Genomic DNA, 17,210 nt, shown 5'->3' on the forward strand with positions numbered 1-17,210 from the left:
GTATGAAACTTGAAAATATCTGAACATTTGCCCAGCCTGCTTTTCCTTTTCTTTGGAAGATCATGAATATATTTTGGTAAACTAGCTCTGAGGTAAACTTTCTCTACTTAGAAAACAGAAGGATTCAAAACTGTCAGGTGATTCTTAATAGGTAGTGCTATCAGTTAGTTGAAATAATTGAGAAGCAACAGGAGGACTTTCAGACGATATTTCCTGTTCCACACAAAATTTAAAAGTTAATAATTGTTTTTATTTGACTCACCAATTTTGTGGAAAACGTTAGTAAACTGAGCAATGAATCCAACTTCAGTCCCTCCCTGCTAGAATGCAACTAAACTTCAATAATTACTTCAATAGAGTACTTCTGAACTAGAAAATATGTACCAAGGAAAGATTTGGACCTGTAGTGTCATGCTAATGTGTGTCAAGAGTACCTTGTATTATTGCAAACATTGTGGTATTAGGGTCTCTAAATGAACAAACTCTGTAAATTTATATAAAGACATTAAAGAAATCTGACCAGAAAGTCTTTGACAAAACATTTCTAACTTGGAAATTACCACTTTCTTAAAAAGAGAACTTTCCTAAGAGGTGCATTTGAGTTCTAAAAAAGTCTTAACATTCTCATGTCTGGGATTTAATTTATAGAGGAAAGGACAGAAGTAAGCTCTTTGAAGAAGCCAGTAGCCCTGAGGTATTTGCCTGGGTCATCAAACATCCTTGTTCTAATCCTTGTCCCAGTTGGTCTCTGAGCCATTCTTCTCAGGGTCAGCAAAGATAAGGACGGAGTGTGACCTCTTTTTCTTTATTCAGATGCTTGTTTAAAATAAATGATTTTTTTTTTTTGTTAAACATTGGAAAAAGAAAATAAATGTCAAACATTTTAAAAATACAGCTCCTCATTTCTGTCCCATTATATCTTACTCTGATTAAAAACACAGGAATTCTGTTCAAGCTGATTGTGGCTTATGTTAAAAAGTGAAGGAAAAAAATCATCAGTTTTGGGTTATTCCCAAATATTACTTAGGAATCTTGATGTTTGAGTGACCTCGGGCAAAAAGATGCTTTATTTTGAAAGACTCTGAATTTACTCCTCTCTGTAAATTTGGTATCTATTTTCTCTTCCAAAATAGTTATTGTCATTGTATGGTCACTTCTTATCTCATCGTTTAATTCTTTATGTTTAGCTTGAACTGAAGATTAAGAAAAACTAAACTTATTTTAACATATAATATACAAATTCCTTTCATCTGTTTCAAGAAGTGTGAAGAGTTTCTCATGCTTTTGGGCAAGACCATGTCAAAGTCCCTTGCCAGATCAAAGGTCTGTAGCTATTTTCTGAGATTTGAACACTGCAGTTCTTCTCTAAGCAGAAGTCTATGAGAAATTTATAAAAAAGTAGAGAAGAAAACCCCAACTGTTTAAATAAAGCATATTACTCATTTTTTAGCATTTCTTCTTGCAATCTCTTCTCTATACTTGCCCATGTTGAAACCACACAATATCTAAAAATATTATCAAGAATTTGGCCTGTTTAATTTTGGATGTTTTTTGTGGTAGTGGTGGTGATGTTGTTAAAGACTTGTCAGTGAACAGATGTTTAGTAAATTTCAAATTTGCTTAATTTACATTATTACCTGAATTCTAGTAATATCTCTCACTATTCTGATAGTTGTCTTGTAGTGTGCTGATTTATAAACATGACTAGCTGATGGATATACAGGGCAGCCACTATACACTTTATCAAATGTGTGTTGGAATTACTGCTTATCAACTTTGCATGTTTCTATACAAATAGTCTCACTCTTTACAAAACTGACTTCCTGCAGATATTCTCCAATCTTTGCCTAAATATAGTTGTTTACTTAAAGTCATTGCTTGTAACTTATTTTTTAACTTTATGTTTAGGGCAGAAATTAGGAAAGAATCAAGAATATAACTGCAAATTTGTTTTAAAAGTCTAGAATAATCTGATAATTTTGTATTTGCTGTATTTGGCGCTGTCAAATGTATGGAAGTTATTTAAACTAGAAACTGTGAGAATGGAAGGTGTGGTCCTTATAAATGTCTGTAGGACATTTAGCGTTACTTTGCAGTTGAAAATCATATCACTAATTTGAATTTTCTAGAATTCTGTAGTATTTGTAATTATAATGAAGTAGCTATTTCACAGTATCATTCCAATGGGGAATTAAGACTGCTTGGACCACAACATATGGAGTTTTTATAGCTTAGCAGCTTTGGATTACCTTTAAATTTAACCTCAACTCTGAATTTCTGAGGCTTATAATGTCAGGTTTGGGGATAATTATGTTATTTTTACACTATATTTTGTCCTCATTTTCCTGGTATATCCAGTCTCAACAGCATTTCTACTGTTATATGCATTTGGAAATGAACACAGTAATAATGATTGTAGCTGCCATCTTGCCTAGTAGGTGAGCCTCCACATCCACATTTCTCATCCTTATCAGGTAGTTGACTTTAGATAGTGGCCCTAAATCAATGCCAATAAAGCCCTTCATGGTGCATCTGTATCAAGAAGTTTTATTAGACACAAGAGGCAGTTCAAAAAGTGTTTGCAAGCCTGTGTGCCAACTTTCCATTCCTTCACATCAGAAAAATGTGTTTGTCTCTTGGGTTGAATAGTTTAGTGATCCAGAACTAATTAACAAATCAGAAATCCATCATTTGGGGCAATTTGGGAGTTGTAATGTCCCCCACAGTGCCCATTGCTCTGACTTCACTGATTCTAACAACACATTTATTTTGAACTGGTATTTCTAAATCAGACAGAGCAAGCAACAAAAATTTCCTCTTGCTGGGTTTGGTGAGGGAAGTCTCCCATATGACTTCAGGATACAAGGTTGGTTTCGTTAAGTTAGGGTAACTTGAGCTGTCCTTAAATAGCACTGTCCTCTTCTCTCTTCTGCTGTAATAAAATGGGAAATTTATTTTAGCTCCAGTAATAAACAAGAGCTGGGAATCTGTGTAATTCCAGGGGTTTCCATCTGCCCTGGTTTTGCATGAACATATAAAAAAATAAATGGCAGTAAGCAGAGAGCAGCAGTTGTTTATTCACCTCCTGATGTGCTTGATGCTGAAGTTGCTACGTAGAAGCCATTGTCTATAGCTGTGATCATTCAACAGTCTTTACAAAGGTCAGTAGCACCACCCTCAACTTACAGATGGGAAAACTGGCAGGCAGAACGGGGAGTGACCTGCCTGAGCTCATCAGCAGGGCCAGATAGCAGAGAGAGGAATCTGTTGAGTAAAGGTTAAGGTTGTCATGCTCATGATGCTAGCTCCTTCCTTTTCTGAACAGAAAAGTGTGCAGGCGCTCTCTCCTGCTTCTTTTCCTTTTTCTAAAAATAATGATGCATCTTTTTACTGTTTCATTCACCTGCATGGCCCATGTTATTGTTTCATTCGTGTGTTGAAAAGCAGACTTGGTTCTGAAGAATGTTAGCTGTGCAGTGCATACAGTGCCCCAAAGATTGCTAGGGAAAGCTGTGCATCAAAAACATACACCGTATTTTGCAGTCGTTGATGCCTCTTCACATCTCTTTAAAAATGCCTCCTGTGTTTACAGACTACACTTAGTCCAAAGAGTGACTTACTGATGGAAGATACATAAGTTGCTCACTTATTTGTAAATGTACAAATTAGGCTACTCTATATACAAGGCATAACTATGTGTCTAGTTTTTAAAATGAATTCATTTTTTCTTAGAAGATATCATCTCCATACTACAGAAGTGGTTAATGTCTTTGGTTTTACTCACAGTCCTGTCATCTGCTTTAACAAGTGAAGCCATCTCCGTCCAGCAAAGAAACATTGCTTTACTTGCTGTTTCTCCAGTTGAGGACTCTGAGAACCCCACCTGCTGATTCTTCCTTATCTTCCTGGACAATCTTTAGCCACATCTGCACTGGGTGCAAATGAGTTGAAATAATGAGCTCAGGAAATGTCTCAAACACACACTTCTACAGTGTCTCTGAGGTCCATGCTAATTCTTGTATTTGTCTATACAGGTTTCCCAGGAAAAAAAATCCTCTATATAGATTCTTTTTTAAAGCCTCCTATGGTTTTAGAGCACAGTATGAAAGTGATTGGCAGTGAATGGTTGCTCAGAAGGATAATTTAGTCTTCATGTTCTTTCAGTTCTCAGCTACTCTCTTCCCTTCTGACAAAAGTGCCAATTAGTTCAAATTGATGTAAACCCCTGTCAACAAAGGAGTTGTTGAAGAGATGCGACTCGCCTATTGAAGCTCATCCCAGTACACATCACAGAAAAGCAACTTGGAACCACCATTGGTCACTTCCACATTCACATCTGTGACCTAAATGTGAAAGACTTCATATTACACAACTGCTTTCCCCCGAGTGCTGTCTTTTTCACATGACAACTTCTTTTTCTGCCTGCATTCCCCTGCAAATGCACTTATAGCTGCAAAAGAAACTTCAGAAAATGCTTTTGTCTTTAATTCTCCTGAGCTGTATTCTCACAATAAAATAAAATGTTTGCACTAACATGAATAGCTTGAGAAGTGAAAAAGAAAAATTAGCCCTGAATTAGATTTACACTGAGTATTGACTCTAAAAATGACTTTTGTAGGAGTTTCTTCTCTCTTCTACAGATAACTTAGAAACAGTTTATTTCAGTTTGCAATTCAAAAAGTACTTTCTTACAGCAATGTTATAAACTCATGCTGGGATCAAAAAGTCCATCTAGGTTCTTTTGTACCTCTAACATCCTCATCTCAGATAAAAGCTGTGCACTCAGAGCTCATCTACCTGGCTGGCTGTTTCTGTTGGAATGGGCAGAAGAGAATCCAGCTCGTTCTCAGTTGTTTTGACTGAGCAATGCTTGGAATGATCATAATAAAAATTATTTGTCAGTAAAAGAAGGGGTGTTGAACATAATCAAATTTCTGACTTTGCTTACCATTAAGATGTGGATGATTTAAATAGTAAGTCCAGCGTACTATATCTTCCTTTATTCAGGTACCGCATTCTTAATTTGAGTGGATTGGTTATGATTAGAATTTACACCTGAACTTTCTGATTTTTTTTTCAAGTTCTCTAGACTGAATTGTGTTGACCTGCCAAAAAAATGCTCCTTTTCTTATCTGCAGACCACATGCACGCCTGTTTCTGATAAGACTTTCTTGAACATGTAGTGCTCAGACTGGTACTTCAGACCATCTTCTTTCATCTTTCCAAAAACCACATGCAGCACATGTGGTACAAACTATCCCACTCAAACTTCTTTCAGCTCTTTAGAGACTCTGATATCATACTCCCTTCTCCCTGCCATCAACACACACAATCAGCAAGGATCCTTCATGGGTGCAGTAGGTTGCCATGAGGTTGTTCTTTTTGTGAAATAAATACATACTGCCCTCCACCTTATATAATGTGTTGACATTTCACATTCTCTAATGTATTTGTCCTCAGAATTAAATCTTGAGCTAGAAATATGGTATTATCCTTATTTTACACCCAGCTTAAATGGGAGCCCCTGTCACACTAGAAGTCAGCGGTAAAGCGCAGAGCTGACCTAGAACGTCTTGGCAGTCTGATTTGTGTCGTGATCCCTGTAACTGCACAGATATTGCTACAGCAGTGAGGCCAGCGGTATGCGACCTCTGCTGATCTACGCCAGGTTTGTACTAGCCACGTAGAGATAAAAGGTTTATTCTCCTTTTGCTTGTCTTTTAAGCTATCCGGTTCCATGTTCTTTGACGTAATTTTGGTAAACCCTGTTCACCTTGCCTCCAGGACTGATGCATTGTTTCCGTCTGTGTGTATTGCAGGCGGCTCATTCACGGAACTGTGCTGCTTAACATGACGTTGTACAGCACGCTTACAACAACAATGATTACGCCAGGCATCTGCAGTACTGATACACCAACCTCAGTAACAATGCAGGTAAAGAACCGAAAAAGCCAAGGAAAGAGTTGTTTTCTAACAAAGTGCAAGAAAAAGGATTGTTCCCACAGCTCATCAAGACCACACAGATTAAAAATCCTATTTCCATTATAGCTGCTTAAAGAGAGCATGTTAATCTTAATGGATGGAAGTGTGTAATTCTGCACAGTGGCAAATATGTATCATACTTTCATAACAAATACCACCTCTGATGACTAGAGAAGGTTTTTGTAGAGTAATTTTCATTGTTATAATTTTGGTTCCAAAAATACTTTTGACACAAATTAATGACTTGGTACCTGACTTACAGCTGCTTTTTCAAATGTGAACTTTTGTTCTGAGTTCTATTGAATTGCATGCCATTATAAATGTAACATACAGCTTGCAATTAGACTGTGTAGCATAAAGGATTTGTAGAGGAAGTGGCTACCAGCAAATTGTCAATAGGCATCAGTATAGCTCTCCCTTGATGAGCACATGCTGAGCACCCACTCATTCTGGGCAGAATGGCGCTCCCAGAATGGAAAATTAGGTCCGCATGGTAGTTTTGTCACCTTTCCAGATTAAATTAGCAACTGGATGCTTCAAGGGCAAAGCCGATTGTTTTCTGTATTAAGAAGCTGAATGACTATTAGCAAAAGACATGTAAAAGGAGATAATACAGATAAATGAGGCTGGCCTAAAAATGCTCTGGTTTTAATAGTCAAGCAAATGGGGATTTTCTAGTTTGAGGAGTTCAGTCAAAGACAATGCCTTAAAATAGCTCCCCCATTAATAATAAGGGGAAGTTGAGACACTAAATGGCTATTAATTAATAATCTCTCCCTGCTGAAAGAAATGGAACAGGAGGATCTCTCATTCTTACCCCCACCCTCCCCTCTGCTCCATTTTCATTTATTCCCACACATGTGACAGTATCACAATTTGTGAACATGCTGGAAATGTCATAAAGATAGCTTTTCTGATGTGACCGAGACACATTTTGTAGGGAATAACTTTGTTAACCTTTAGAAGAGTGATGTATATCAAATACTTGTATTAGAAAAATAGATATAGATAACAGATTATAATGTGTGTTAATAAACCAAAACGAGATGTGCATATTGAGCTGGATTTTGAAGAACCTGAATTTCCAGCTAAGTCTGTACTCAAATTATCAAGCCCCTCAAGCTTTGTAATTATGGTTGAATGTTTTCTTTCTCTATATCTTAAAAATATTTTCCTAAATTTCTGACACTCATATGTAAGTGTAAAGAATTAACAGTTGGTAGATGCTGGACAATATATGTGAAACTGAACATCTGGAAATGAAATCAGGAATCTGATTTCCATTGTTTACACTGGCAAACTACACATCAGAATTATCCCTATTTTTTCAGAAAAAAACCCTCCAACCTATGTTAATGGAAGCTTTCCATTTAAGAACCATCTCATTAAAAACCAGGAAAGGAGGACTAAAGGAAAAAATTACTTCAGTTTTGAGTTCATGCAGTTCTAACAAAATTGAAATACAGTGGATGAAATTCTCCCAGGAAAGTCAGTGACAAAGCTCCCACTGATTTTTGTGGGCTGAGTTTATCACCAACATATTTAAGTAGTATATTAGATACAGTGAACATCCTCAAAGAATTATTCCCTGTTCTTTCTCTCATGTTTTGTATGCTTCCTGTACAAATCCAAGATAACATTTATTGACAGTTGTATCTGACAATACATATTGCTAAAAGGACTTATCTCTTTTCTTTTTTCCTTTTTTTCTTTGTAAATAAAGATTGACTTTCCAGAAACTAATTTGGAGTTCATTAAACCTGAACCTGAAGAAAGAGGTGGTGATCTTGAAGAGCTAACTAAAGACTGCCTGAAGCATATTACAAGACTTTCGCAGACGCATTCTCTCTTGCTGTAAGTTGTACCCAGCTGGCCCCGCTGATTCTTGGCTTGCTGTACTTATCCTATCGATCACAATTAAATGTATCCAATTCTTCAGAAACAAAATTTTCCTTTGAAGGAGCCTAGCTTGATTGATTTGAGAAGTAACACCTCTAAGTGAGAGAACAGATCACAGCAAAGCCTAAATAAGCCCCTGAAGGTGGCAGTTTAGAAAAGAATTGTTTTTCCCTTTCTATTACTGTATCTTTTTGTGTCTTTGAAGCAAGAAACTAATTTTTGATTCAGAACATGAGATTTTCAGGTGATGCAGTAAGTCTACATCAGTATTCGCAAGAAAACCTTTGGGTTCTATGGAAAGCAGCCTCCTTTAGTAATTGTATACTCAGGCTTCGGGTCTGGTAGTTAAATGACATATAATCATTAAAACAATCTGTGTCAAGCTATAAGCAAGGAAAGAAGTACAGAAAGTTTATTTTTCACAGAAAGTGGATGAAGAGAAAGTGAAAGAAAACATACTGCATATACTGGGGCAGATTAATATGCTCAGCTGTATGTATGTTACACTATCAATTAGAATTATGTACTGTATAAAATAATTTTAGGTATAATCAGAGTGGAATTGGGAACACAGGTGCTTACAGAGAGCCATTATACCAATCACAGTTAATTATGTGAATTAATCCTCCATCAAAGGTCAAAAGGTGCATTAGTTGTACAATGACTAAATAACTTAAAGCCAGTTCAGCCCTCTCAGTGTGATATGATGTACCTGTTAAGACGACTATTCTGTGCTGATTTCTGTGTTGGTTGTTTGGAATTTTTAAATCAATTTCTTTAACAAAAGACAAGAGACAAAGTTGCTGGTGTATTTGATGTTTACATCAACTTTTAAAAAGACAGGATGAAACGTAAAGTTATTTTTATTAACCATAGGATCTGTGATTTGGTTGTTCTTTGTATTTTATTTTTAAGTATGAACGGGAGGTCAGTGTTTTATTGTGAATAGCCACTGTGCAAGGGCACTGGCAAGTTGCCAGCAAAATTTCCACCTGCAAAAGGGTACTCTAGAAATTATTTGGAGAACTTCAAGCCTATGTGTCTGACCTCTATTAGTGGTAAAATAGTGGGTTCTGTAAGAAGGAAAAAGATTGTTAAACATTTAGCTAAGTATGGAGTAATTTGTCAGGCAAGAGCCAGTGTGGCTTCTGTGAATAGAAACCCTGCCTCATCAACCTGTTGCTGTCCTAGAAGGTTGTCAGCGGTTGCACGGATATTGGGGATTTGGTGGATGTTCAAAAACTTTGCTGAGGTTCCACATCAGATTGTAAAAGAAATGAAATTGCCATGGGTTTAGAGGAAACCTGGTTAAAGGCAAAGGTTGGATGTTTAATGGGTGGCTTTTCAGAATGGAAAAAGCAGCAGTAGGGTCTTTCAGTGCTGGAGATTGGGACCAGTTTTATTCAGTATCTTCACTGATGATGTGGACAAGGAAGCGGGTGGGGAAATCTCCAGGTTTACAGATGGTACTAGGCTCTGCCAGATTGTCAAACACTGTGCCATGAAGGGGACGTCCAGAAGGACCTTACAAAACTGGGCATAAACACGACAGATGAGCTTCAATGTGGATAAATTTAATGGGATATATTTAAAGAAAAATTATCTAAGCATCTGTATGTGACACTGAACTCGGAATTGGCAGTTACAACACAGAAAATACATCTCGACATTACTGCTGTTATTTCCCTGAACTCACGAGTACAATGTGCAGCAGTAGCCAAAAGTGCCAACAAAATATTGCGCATAATCAGGAAGACTGTAGAGAAGAAGCCAGTATGTGTTATTTCACTGCTGTCTAAAACCTTGACATGCTATATTTTGAGTATGCTGCATAGTTCTTTTCTCTGCAACTCAGGAAGGACTCAGTAGATCTGGAAAATGTACAGAAATGATTAAAGGGATTAAGCAGCTGCTTGACTAAGAGAAGCTAAAAAGGCTGAGACTCTGTACTTTGGAGAGGAGAACATTAGAGGATGTGTATGTATGTACGATTAATTTTTATAAAATCACGATGGTGGTGGACAAGGTGAATGCATCATCAAATCGCACAATATTTGAACGAGGGACATTTGATGAAACAAGTAGGAGATGCTCAACAAATGGAAGAAAGTACTTCCTGAGACAGTCAGCGGTGAACTTTTTAAATCTGCTGTCACAAAGCTGTGGAGGTAGAAAACATCATCAGATTCACGAAGGCTATACACAAATTTAGGTTCATAAAGAGGTATTACAAAGACCAGGCAAGGGTAGACCCTATAACATCCCTGATACAACAATTTTGGATTCTGTGGGAATATGAAAGGAAGAGAACACTGAAAGTCACCAGGCTGGAGTTAAAGCTTTGATAAGTTCCATAACAGGTACTTGGAGAAAAGAGAATGGTAGTCCTGGTTTTTTCCAGAGTTTGTTTGTTTCCAGACATATGGGCTTCCCAGTAGCTGAATCTTGGACCCCTGTCTCTCAGGTAGCTGGCTCAGATCACTGGTCCCCATGGCCAGCATCTCTTGGATGTTGATTAGTGAGAGGATCAATGGAACTGAAGGAAATTAACTTCACCATATGGCTCTTGTGCTCCTCACAGCCCTACGCCATGTGCTGCTGTCTGATCTCTGGCATCATCGCCAACCCAGGCAAGAGAGGTGGAATGAAGAGAATTCATTGGTTACTGCCAGCCACTTTGGCTGACTTCTGAAAAAAATTCATATGTGAGCCTTTGATTCCTTTTAGGATTACTGTGTTTGAAATGCAAACCCCAGAAAACTAGCCATCTGAGATAATAGCTGCTCTTTGAATGTGATTCAGCCTGCTTATGCACAGTGGCTTCCAGTGTAAGGATCAGAGACTGATTTAAAGCCAGGAAGATGACAGTCTTGTTTCTGCCATCTTTCTTTTTCATTCATCATTTGCCTTCTATCTTACTTTTTTCTTTTCTTTCAGCTTCCTTTTTCCTTTTCCTTTCTGCCACTTACCTAGTAAGAAACTAGTTTGCCTACCAGTCGTTACTAGAGTGCCATTGCTGTGGATTGTGATTAGAAAGGTTACTTCCAGTTTGGTGAATAGTGGAACAGGTCTAAAAAAGTGCGGTGATGCTGCATGCTTTGCTAGTCTGTCTACAGGAGAGAAACTTGCAAGTGAGAATTGGTGCCAGGGGGCAACATTTTGTGTTTTCTAGCTTTGTTTTTCCTTCCTCTTTTCCCTTTTGTCTTGTTCTGCTTTAATACTGAACAAGAGCAACAAAAACAGCTCAGAAGCATTTAAACTCATTTTTGCCATTTCCCCCACAAAAAAAATAATAATTAAGACCAGCTAACAAAGCTTTCACAGAACCTGTTTCCTTCATTTAGCTAAAAGGATTAATGAACACTTTTAAACTGAAAACTACTGAATTATTTAGGTTTTAGGATATTTCATTTTTATTTTATTTTTATTTGTGTTGAGTAGAAGGCTATGTATTTTAATATAGCTGTTATATAGAAGGAAATTTAGATACAACTCTAGCTAAAAAGCATAAACTGCATTTTTATCAGTGAAGTGGGTTTACTAGCATCTTATCCCTATTGAGCCAAAGAAATATCCTTATTTACATAAGAATTGTCAGATGCTATCTGTATGCAAAATACTTTTACCATCTATCTTAAATGTCCTGTTACAGGTATATGTAAACTTTTGTTACAACTAAGAAATTTAAAATCAAAACTTAAAAAAAAAACCACGCAACCTTTAATTTTATCTCTGATCTTTAAAACATGGAAAGAGGAAATGGCATTGCCTCTGGAGTGAAGTCAGAGGGAGAAATCTGTTATTTAGAAAACCTGATACAAGGATTGATTTCTTATCTCCCTTTGTAAGCTCAGTAGAGGCTTTAGCTGCTTTAATCTGAACAACAGATTCTCTCGTTTGGAGGATGCTGTTTGAAAGCTTAAATCTCTGTTTAAAGTCAACATATAAAAGGGGTCCTTTAGCTGAACTGTCCTGCAGAATACCATCCAAATGCATAAGAAAACCAAACAGGCCATAAAGTCTTAGGTCTGCTTTTATCTCTTTTTCTGTGTGTGACTTCTTCACACAAACACAAAGACATCTATCTGTTGTCACAATGGACACGCTGTGAATTCTGAAGACGTTTCTTGAAATGGTTACCAAAATGATACTTTTTTGGAAATGATTACTGAATGTCATGACAGAATTTGTATCACAGGTTCATCTTCTGCATACATTTATGAGCTTATTCTCCTAAAGGAAAGAAATAAACATTCACTCTTGTGACAGTGAAAAACAAACCCATCTTTGTACCGCCACTCTCTGTTCCTGAATGTCTGGCAATTCAAAATTGCAAAGAAGAAAAGGTCTCCAGTGCATACAGAGCCAGAGGAACTCATTGCTATGAGTTGTGAAAGCCACAATCTTGACAGTTAGAGCAGGGCTAAGAGAGTTTTTGGCTAAGAATGTCCCAAAACATTGCAAATAGAAGGAAGACGACCTTGGAAATAATGTAAGCGCTTGGAATTTGAGCCCTGCCTGCTCATCTGGAATGAAACAAGCTATTTACGTACTGCCTTCTACAAGGTTTCTCACACCTTGCTCTGAAATATCTAGGTCTGTTTAAAGTCATAGTTATGTTAAGTAGATGGATCACCAATCTGGTCAAGTTTGACCAAGAAAACTGATGTTCCTTTTGGTTTCAGTAATGATTTGTGTGAACTGGAGGTCAGTTTGCACTCTCAAAACTTGCTTTTGAAGGCTCTCATATCAGATTAAGGAGATTGTCTGAGCTTGTCTCTCATGGGGAATTTATTTTTCTGTTTTCTGATGGTAACAAACCCTAGGATTTCATATGCGTGAGGCAAAGATACCTGAATTGTTGACCAATCAAAGGATATATAGCAAACTTTATTCTGAGGCACTTCTCACTGTGGTGAAATATGGTGTGATGACTGACCACTTTATCAATATGTCATTTAGATCCCTAATGTCTCTATGAGAAATTTGGTATTGCAACCTTTTTTGTGAGTGCAGCAAAGCACAGCACGCTAGGCCTTGTGAACAGACAAAAGTTGCTGGGGGCTTTCCTTCCCTTTTCCAAACTCATACCAGTGCTAGGGATAATTGCACTTTGTGTGTGCACACGGTAGTGTTCTTGTGTATGTGCACGGATGTGCCTTTTTAAATGCAAATACACTAAAAATAGACACACCTGCATTAAACTGTCAAAGCAAGGGCAGGAATGAAAGCTATGGCTAGCAGTGTTGTGTGTCAAGTTGTTGCAGTAGTTAGTTAGTGGTCATGTGTAGCAGATGAATGTAACAATAATTTATCCCGTGATAACCGCACCTTCCTTGTCTCTGTCAGAAAACACCAGTAAAAACAAACACCACCACCACCAAAGACAGTGCAGAAGAAAAATGAGAGTGCTTGGGAAGTGAAATAACCATATATGTGTGTCTTTTGACACTTCATTTTTATATGACCTAAGGCTGACAGATCTAGAGTATAAGTATCACTTTTCTTATAAAAGCTGGTCTGCAGAAAATTATATCCTACCCCAAGGAAAACACGTACTTAGCCAAAAAGCAGTGTACTGTATGACTTGGCCCCTCTGTACAATAAAGTTTGTTGCTACACAAAGCTCCAGGTGGTTTTAATTTCAAACTGAATTTCTAATCTTCTCTTCCAGACTCTCAGAGCAACAGAGAAGAATCTTATGGTTTTATCGTTACTACTGCAATAATCAAAATTGCTCCCTTCCTCTGGTACTGGGCAGTGCACCCAGTTGGGATCGAACGACTGTATCAGAAATGTATGCAGTGTTGAGGAGATGGAGATTTTCTAACCCTCTGGAGGCACTTGGGCTTCTGACTTTCAGGTAAGGGAATATTAACCAAGTAGGAAAATAACAATAAACAGAATGATCACTTGCTGATTAATTCAACACCTGAATTTGCTCAGCGCAGTATCATGCTTTGGTTCACTGTCCATGTTTTTGTTTCTGTCCCTGTGTCAAAGTCAAGGTTAGTTGCAACTCTTGTTGATGACCTTGAGTTGAACGTGCCAGCCCTGCCTCCTTGGTTGAGAAGGTTTTCTGTTTCTCAGGATAATGAAAAGAGTACTTCATTCTCTATAGCAGATTCAGTCAGTTTCTGGTAACAGGTGATCAGTCAGATACTTAGCGCTTACATAGCACTCCATATCTTCAAGCTACTGTACAGATGTGAAGTGACTAATGTGAAGTCCTCCTAATAAGGAGGACTGAAGTATGCTTCCAGATCGTGATACCATGTAAAAATGTGCGGTCCCACCTGTAGCCCATCTTTCTGAAGTAGATAGGATGAAACTTTGAAGTCAGTTCCTTACACTTTGAATAAATTCTGTTGTGATGCCTTAGGTTCCACCCCCACTTCTTACACTGGGAGCTGATTGTTTGTTGGAAGGCTTTCTTGATGTTGGAGATAGTCTTGGCTATGATGTAATAGTAGATGTCAGGGGACAGAATCTGTGTCAGCTGTTACATTTCCTCCAAAAGCTTGGGAGGTATTTGCATTAAGTGAGCTACCTGTGAAAACATTAAACGTGCGGATGAAATAGTTGAGCAAATTTGGTTTATCAAGCCCTTGCTTGTCTGGGTAAGCACAAGCTGTACCAGCTTTGCAATCTCAGTTCCATGTTGTATCTTTAGAAAAAAATACCTCGCCTAAAGCTTTACTTGAGAAAAGACTGTATACACTCGCCTCCACATTATTAAAAATAGCTATTTAATAATTTAAAACTCTCTATTGATTTTTATTTCCCTCTGGATGTGATTTCCTAGGAATACCTGTATCTCAGGTTATATCTGAACTGCTAGCAGTTTCACACGTTTGCATACCTGTCTTTTTAATATTTGGGAATGACAGAAACAAAGATCCTGAAAGATCAGGTTCTGGAGCATAATGTTGTTATCTTATTTAGCATTATTAAATTATTAGAATCAATTTCTAAAAGAATTGAGTAGAAAGGAGTATACGGGCGGTGTGTTGTCTTCTACACGGCAGAGTAGCAAGAGATTTTGAGATGATTTGACAGAGCATGCCAGGCTTTCAGATCAGACCTTTTGTCAAATTTTGTTTCTGTGTATGGGTGGCATTTCTGCAAATGAAGAGCTTGATTGCTCTTTGAAGATGCAGCTCAGCATCAGGGTGTGGTGCATAGTATCAGTCCTGTCAGGTGCTTCACAGAGTATTTAATATGACTCAGCCTGTCACAGAGCTGCTTAGCGTGTAGTGGATGCAGTGTACACACTGTTCATTCTGGCTACCACAAAGATTGCTGGCATGAAAAGATGGGAAGATGTCATCACTTTGTCTCTCCTGGTGCCACTGTTGGGAGTGGCTGGCACCTGCAGTGGTGCCAAAGAACAAGTACTTCTGATCAGGATCTTAGCTGGTTTGTCCCTTTAGTTTCTTCCTCACAAAAGATAATATCAATCTGGGGTTTTTTTTTGCTTCGTGCTAACACTACAGAAAAGTTCTGGATTACAGCAGAAATCCTCTTTAAAAATAATTTCTGTCCTCATATCCACGGTATTTTGTAGGTGCATGAACAACTGTGAAGCTAACCTTCAGAAACAGAAGGATTACATTTCCTTAAACATGTCTGGTTTCAGAGATGTATAGGTCGCATGATTTAACTGCTGAGACACATGTATATGCAGATGGAGTGGGTTGAAGTGGAGGAGTACTTTCCATATAAATGAATTTCTGAGGTTTCTTCTCTTGGTTCTCTTTTTCTCAGATTTCAATCATTTTGAAAAATAAAGTAGTACTGGATATGGTCCAACTTCCCTTCACCATTACCTTCACTGACTTTGGATTGTAGGCTCTGTAACTGAGCTGTTTTTGAAGGTTCATTCAACTCTATCCTGTATTATGTTTGGCACTGACAATTCATCAACTTGGTTCCTCACTTCTATCATCCACAAAACAGCTCTCTGATTTCTTGTGATTACTGAGACACAGCTGAAAGATCCACGTTCATATAAAACATGAGCAGAATATGAAAGAAATGCTCTTTATATATTCATGTCTGTTTTAAGGACTTGTGTTACCATTGCTATTTTGATTTTTTTCCAAATAAAAATTGATTCCACATAAACATTCAGCTTTCAGAACATGGTGTAGCAAGGAGATCCACAGTTCAGGTCTATGTTGTATCGTTTCTATAGACTGCAATTTACCACATTGTTAGCAATACCATAAGAGAGACCAAGACTTTCCAATCACTCAGAATTTTGGATGCTTCCTTTGCTGAAGCCTTCAGTTTGCAGTGTCTTAAAGAGAACCTGAATTCCTCCTGCAGGCATGTGCTTACTCCTTATACAGTGTAGAGAGGATACTCAAAATCACTAGTCATTTTTGCAAGCTTTGGTCTGGGGACTCTAAATTATTCTTCTTCTCAGAATGAAAAAGCAGCATCTGTCCTGATGATTAAGCTCAATCTCACATTTGCAAGAATAAAGAAATGAAAATGATTGGAGGCACTACCTCATTGCCTGGGTTAGAAGACATTATCACAGAGCTTAGGGAGAGGTACCATGGCCCATCAGATCAAGCCTCATTATCCCACATCTGAGTTAGAGCACTGCAACTTTTTGAAACTTCTAAATTCTTTTTGTTCCCTGCACAATTAAATTTACAAATTAATAGATATTTCTTGTTCTTTGAGCATGTCTCTCCAGATTATGCTTTTTCCACTTTGCAGGCACACCTCAAGGCAGCCAAATGATAACATACTCATTTATGCAGTGGAAAAGAAGAACTTTCATAAATTGGAAACACAATCATGGCACATTTCACAGATAAATTCAGTAGCAACCTTGCATCCAGTCCTTGCAGTAAACGCATTGATTCTTAAAGCCCCAGAAGCCAACACTTTAAAAACAATTTAAAAAAACAATGAACGTTTCTTTAATCAATAAAGATGGGATAGAGAAGATGGCAGGGGGGAGTGTAGAATAAGATTTTACACTCTTAGTTTTACCTCTAATTTCAGGGAAGGGTGATTATAAGCCATTGCCTGAAAAATAAAATTTTCCTTAAGGCAGAATGTATAGAGCTGGTCCCTCCTACTCAGCACTGCTTATTGGTGCCCTGTGCATTTTACCATTGACTTCACTTATTGAGTTTGGTAAAACGCCAAGTTTAGTGGAGTTAGAGCTTTCTATAACTGTATCTACTTTGCATGGCACACTTGCCAGGGAAATGACATGGGTACACTTGTTTATTCAGAGAATTTTCTTGATGACAGAAAGAAATGAAAGGCAGTGTTAGAAAGTCTATCTTTTATGATGCATTGCT

The 17,210-nt window shown here is 37.7% G+C and overlaps 1 protein-coding gene across 1 annotated transcript in view; it reads left to right on the forward strand.

Moving 5' to 3' along the window:
* Nucleotides 1–17,210, forward strand: part of PIK3C2G (phosphatidylinositol-4-phosphate 3-kinase catalytic subunit type 2 gamma) — a 209,635-nt gene that overhangs the window by 68,078 nt on the left and 124,347 nt on the right. Inside the window, exons 13-15 of the mRNA XM_075757739.1 lie at nt 5,820–5,934; nt 7,706–7,836; nt 13,556–13,744. Of these exons, the coding sequence (XP_075613854.1) occupies nt 5,820–5,934; nt 7,706–7,836; nt 13,556–13,744 (435 nt within the window). The remainder of the gene's footprint in view (nt 1–5,819; nt 5,935–7,705; nt 7,837–13,555; nt 13,745–17,210) is intronic.

This window comes from Balearica regulorum, chromosome 1 (genome assembly GCF_011004875.1).
Source record: "Balearica regulorum gibbericeps isolate bBalReg1 chromosome 1, bBalReg1.pri, whole genome shotgun sequence".
Taxonomy (NCBI): domain Eukaryota; kingdom Metazoa; phylum Chordata; class Aves; order Gruiformes; family Gruidae; genus Balearica; species Balearica regulorum.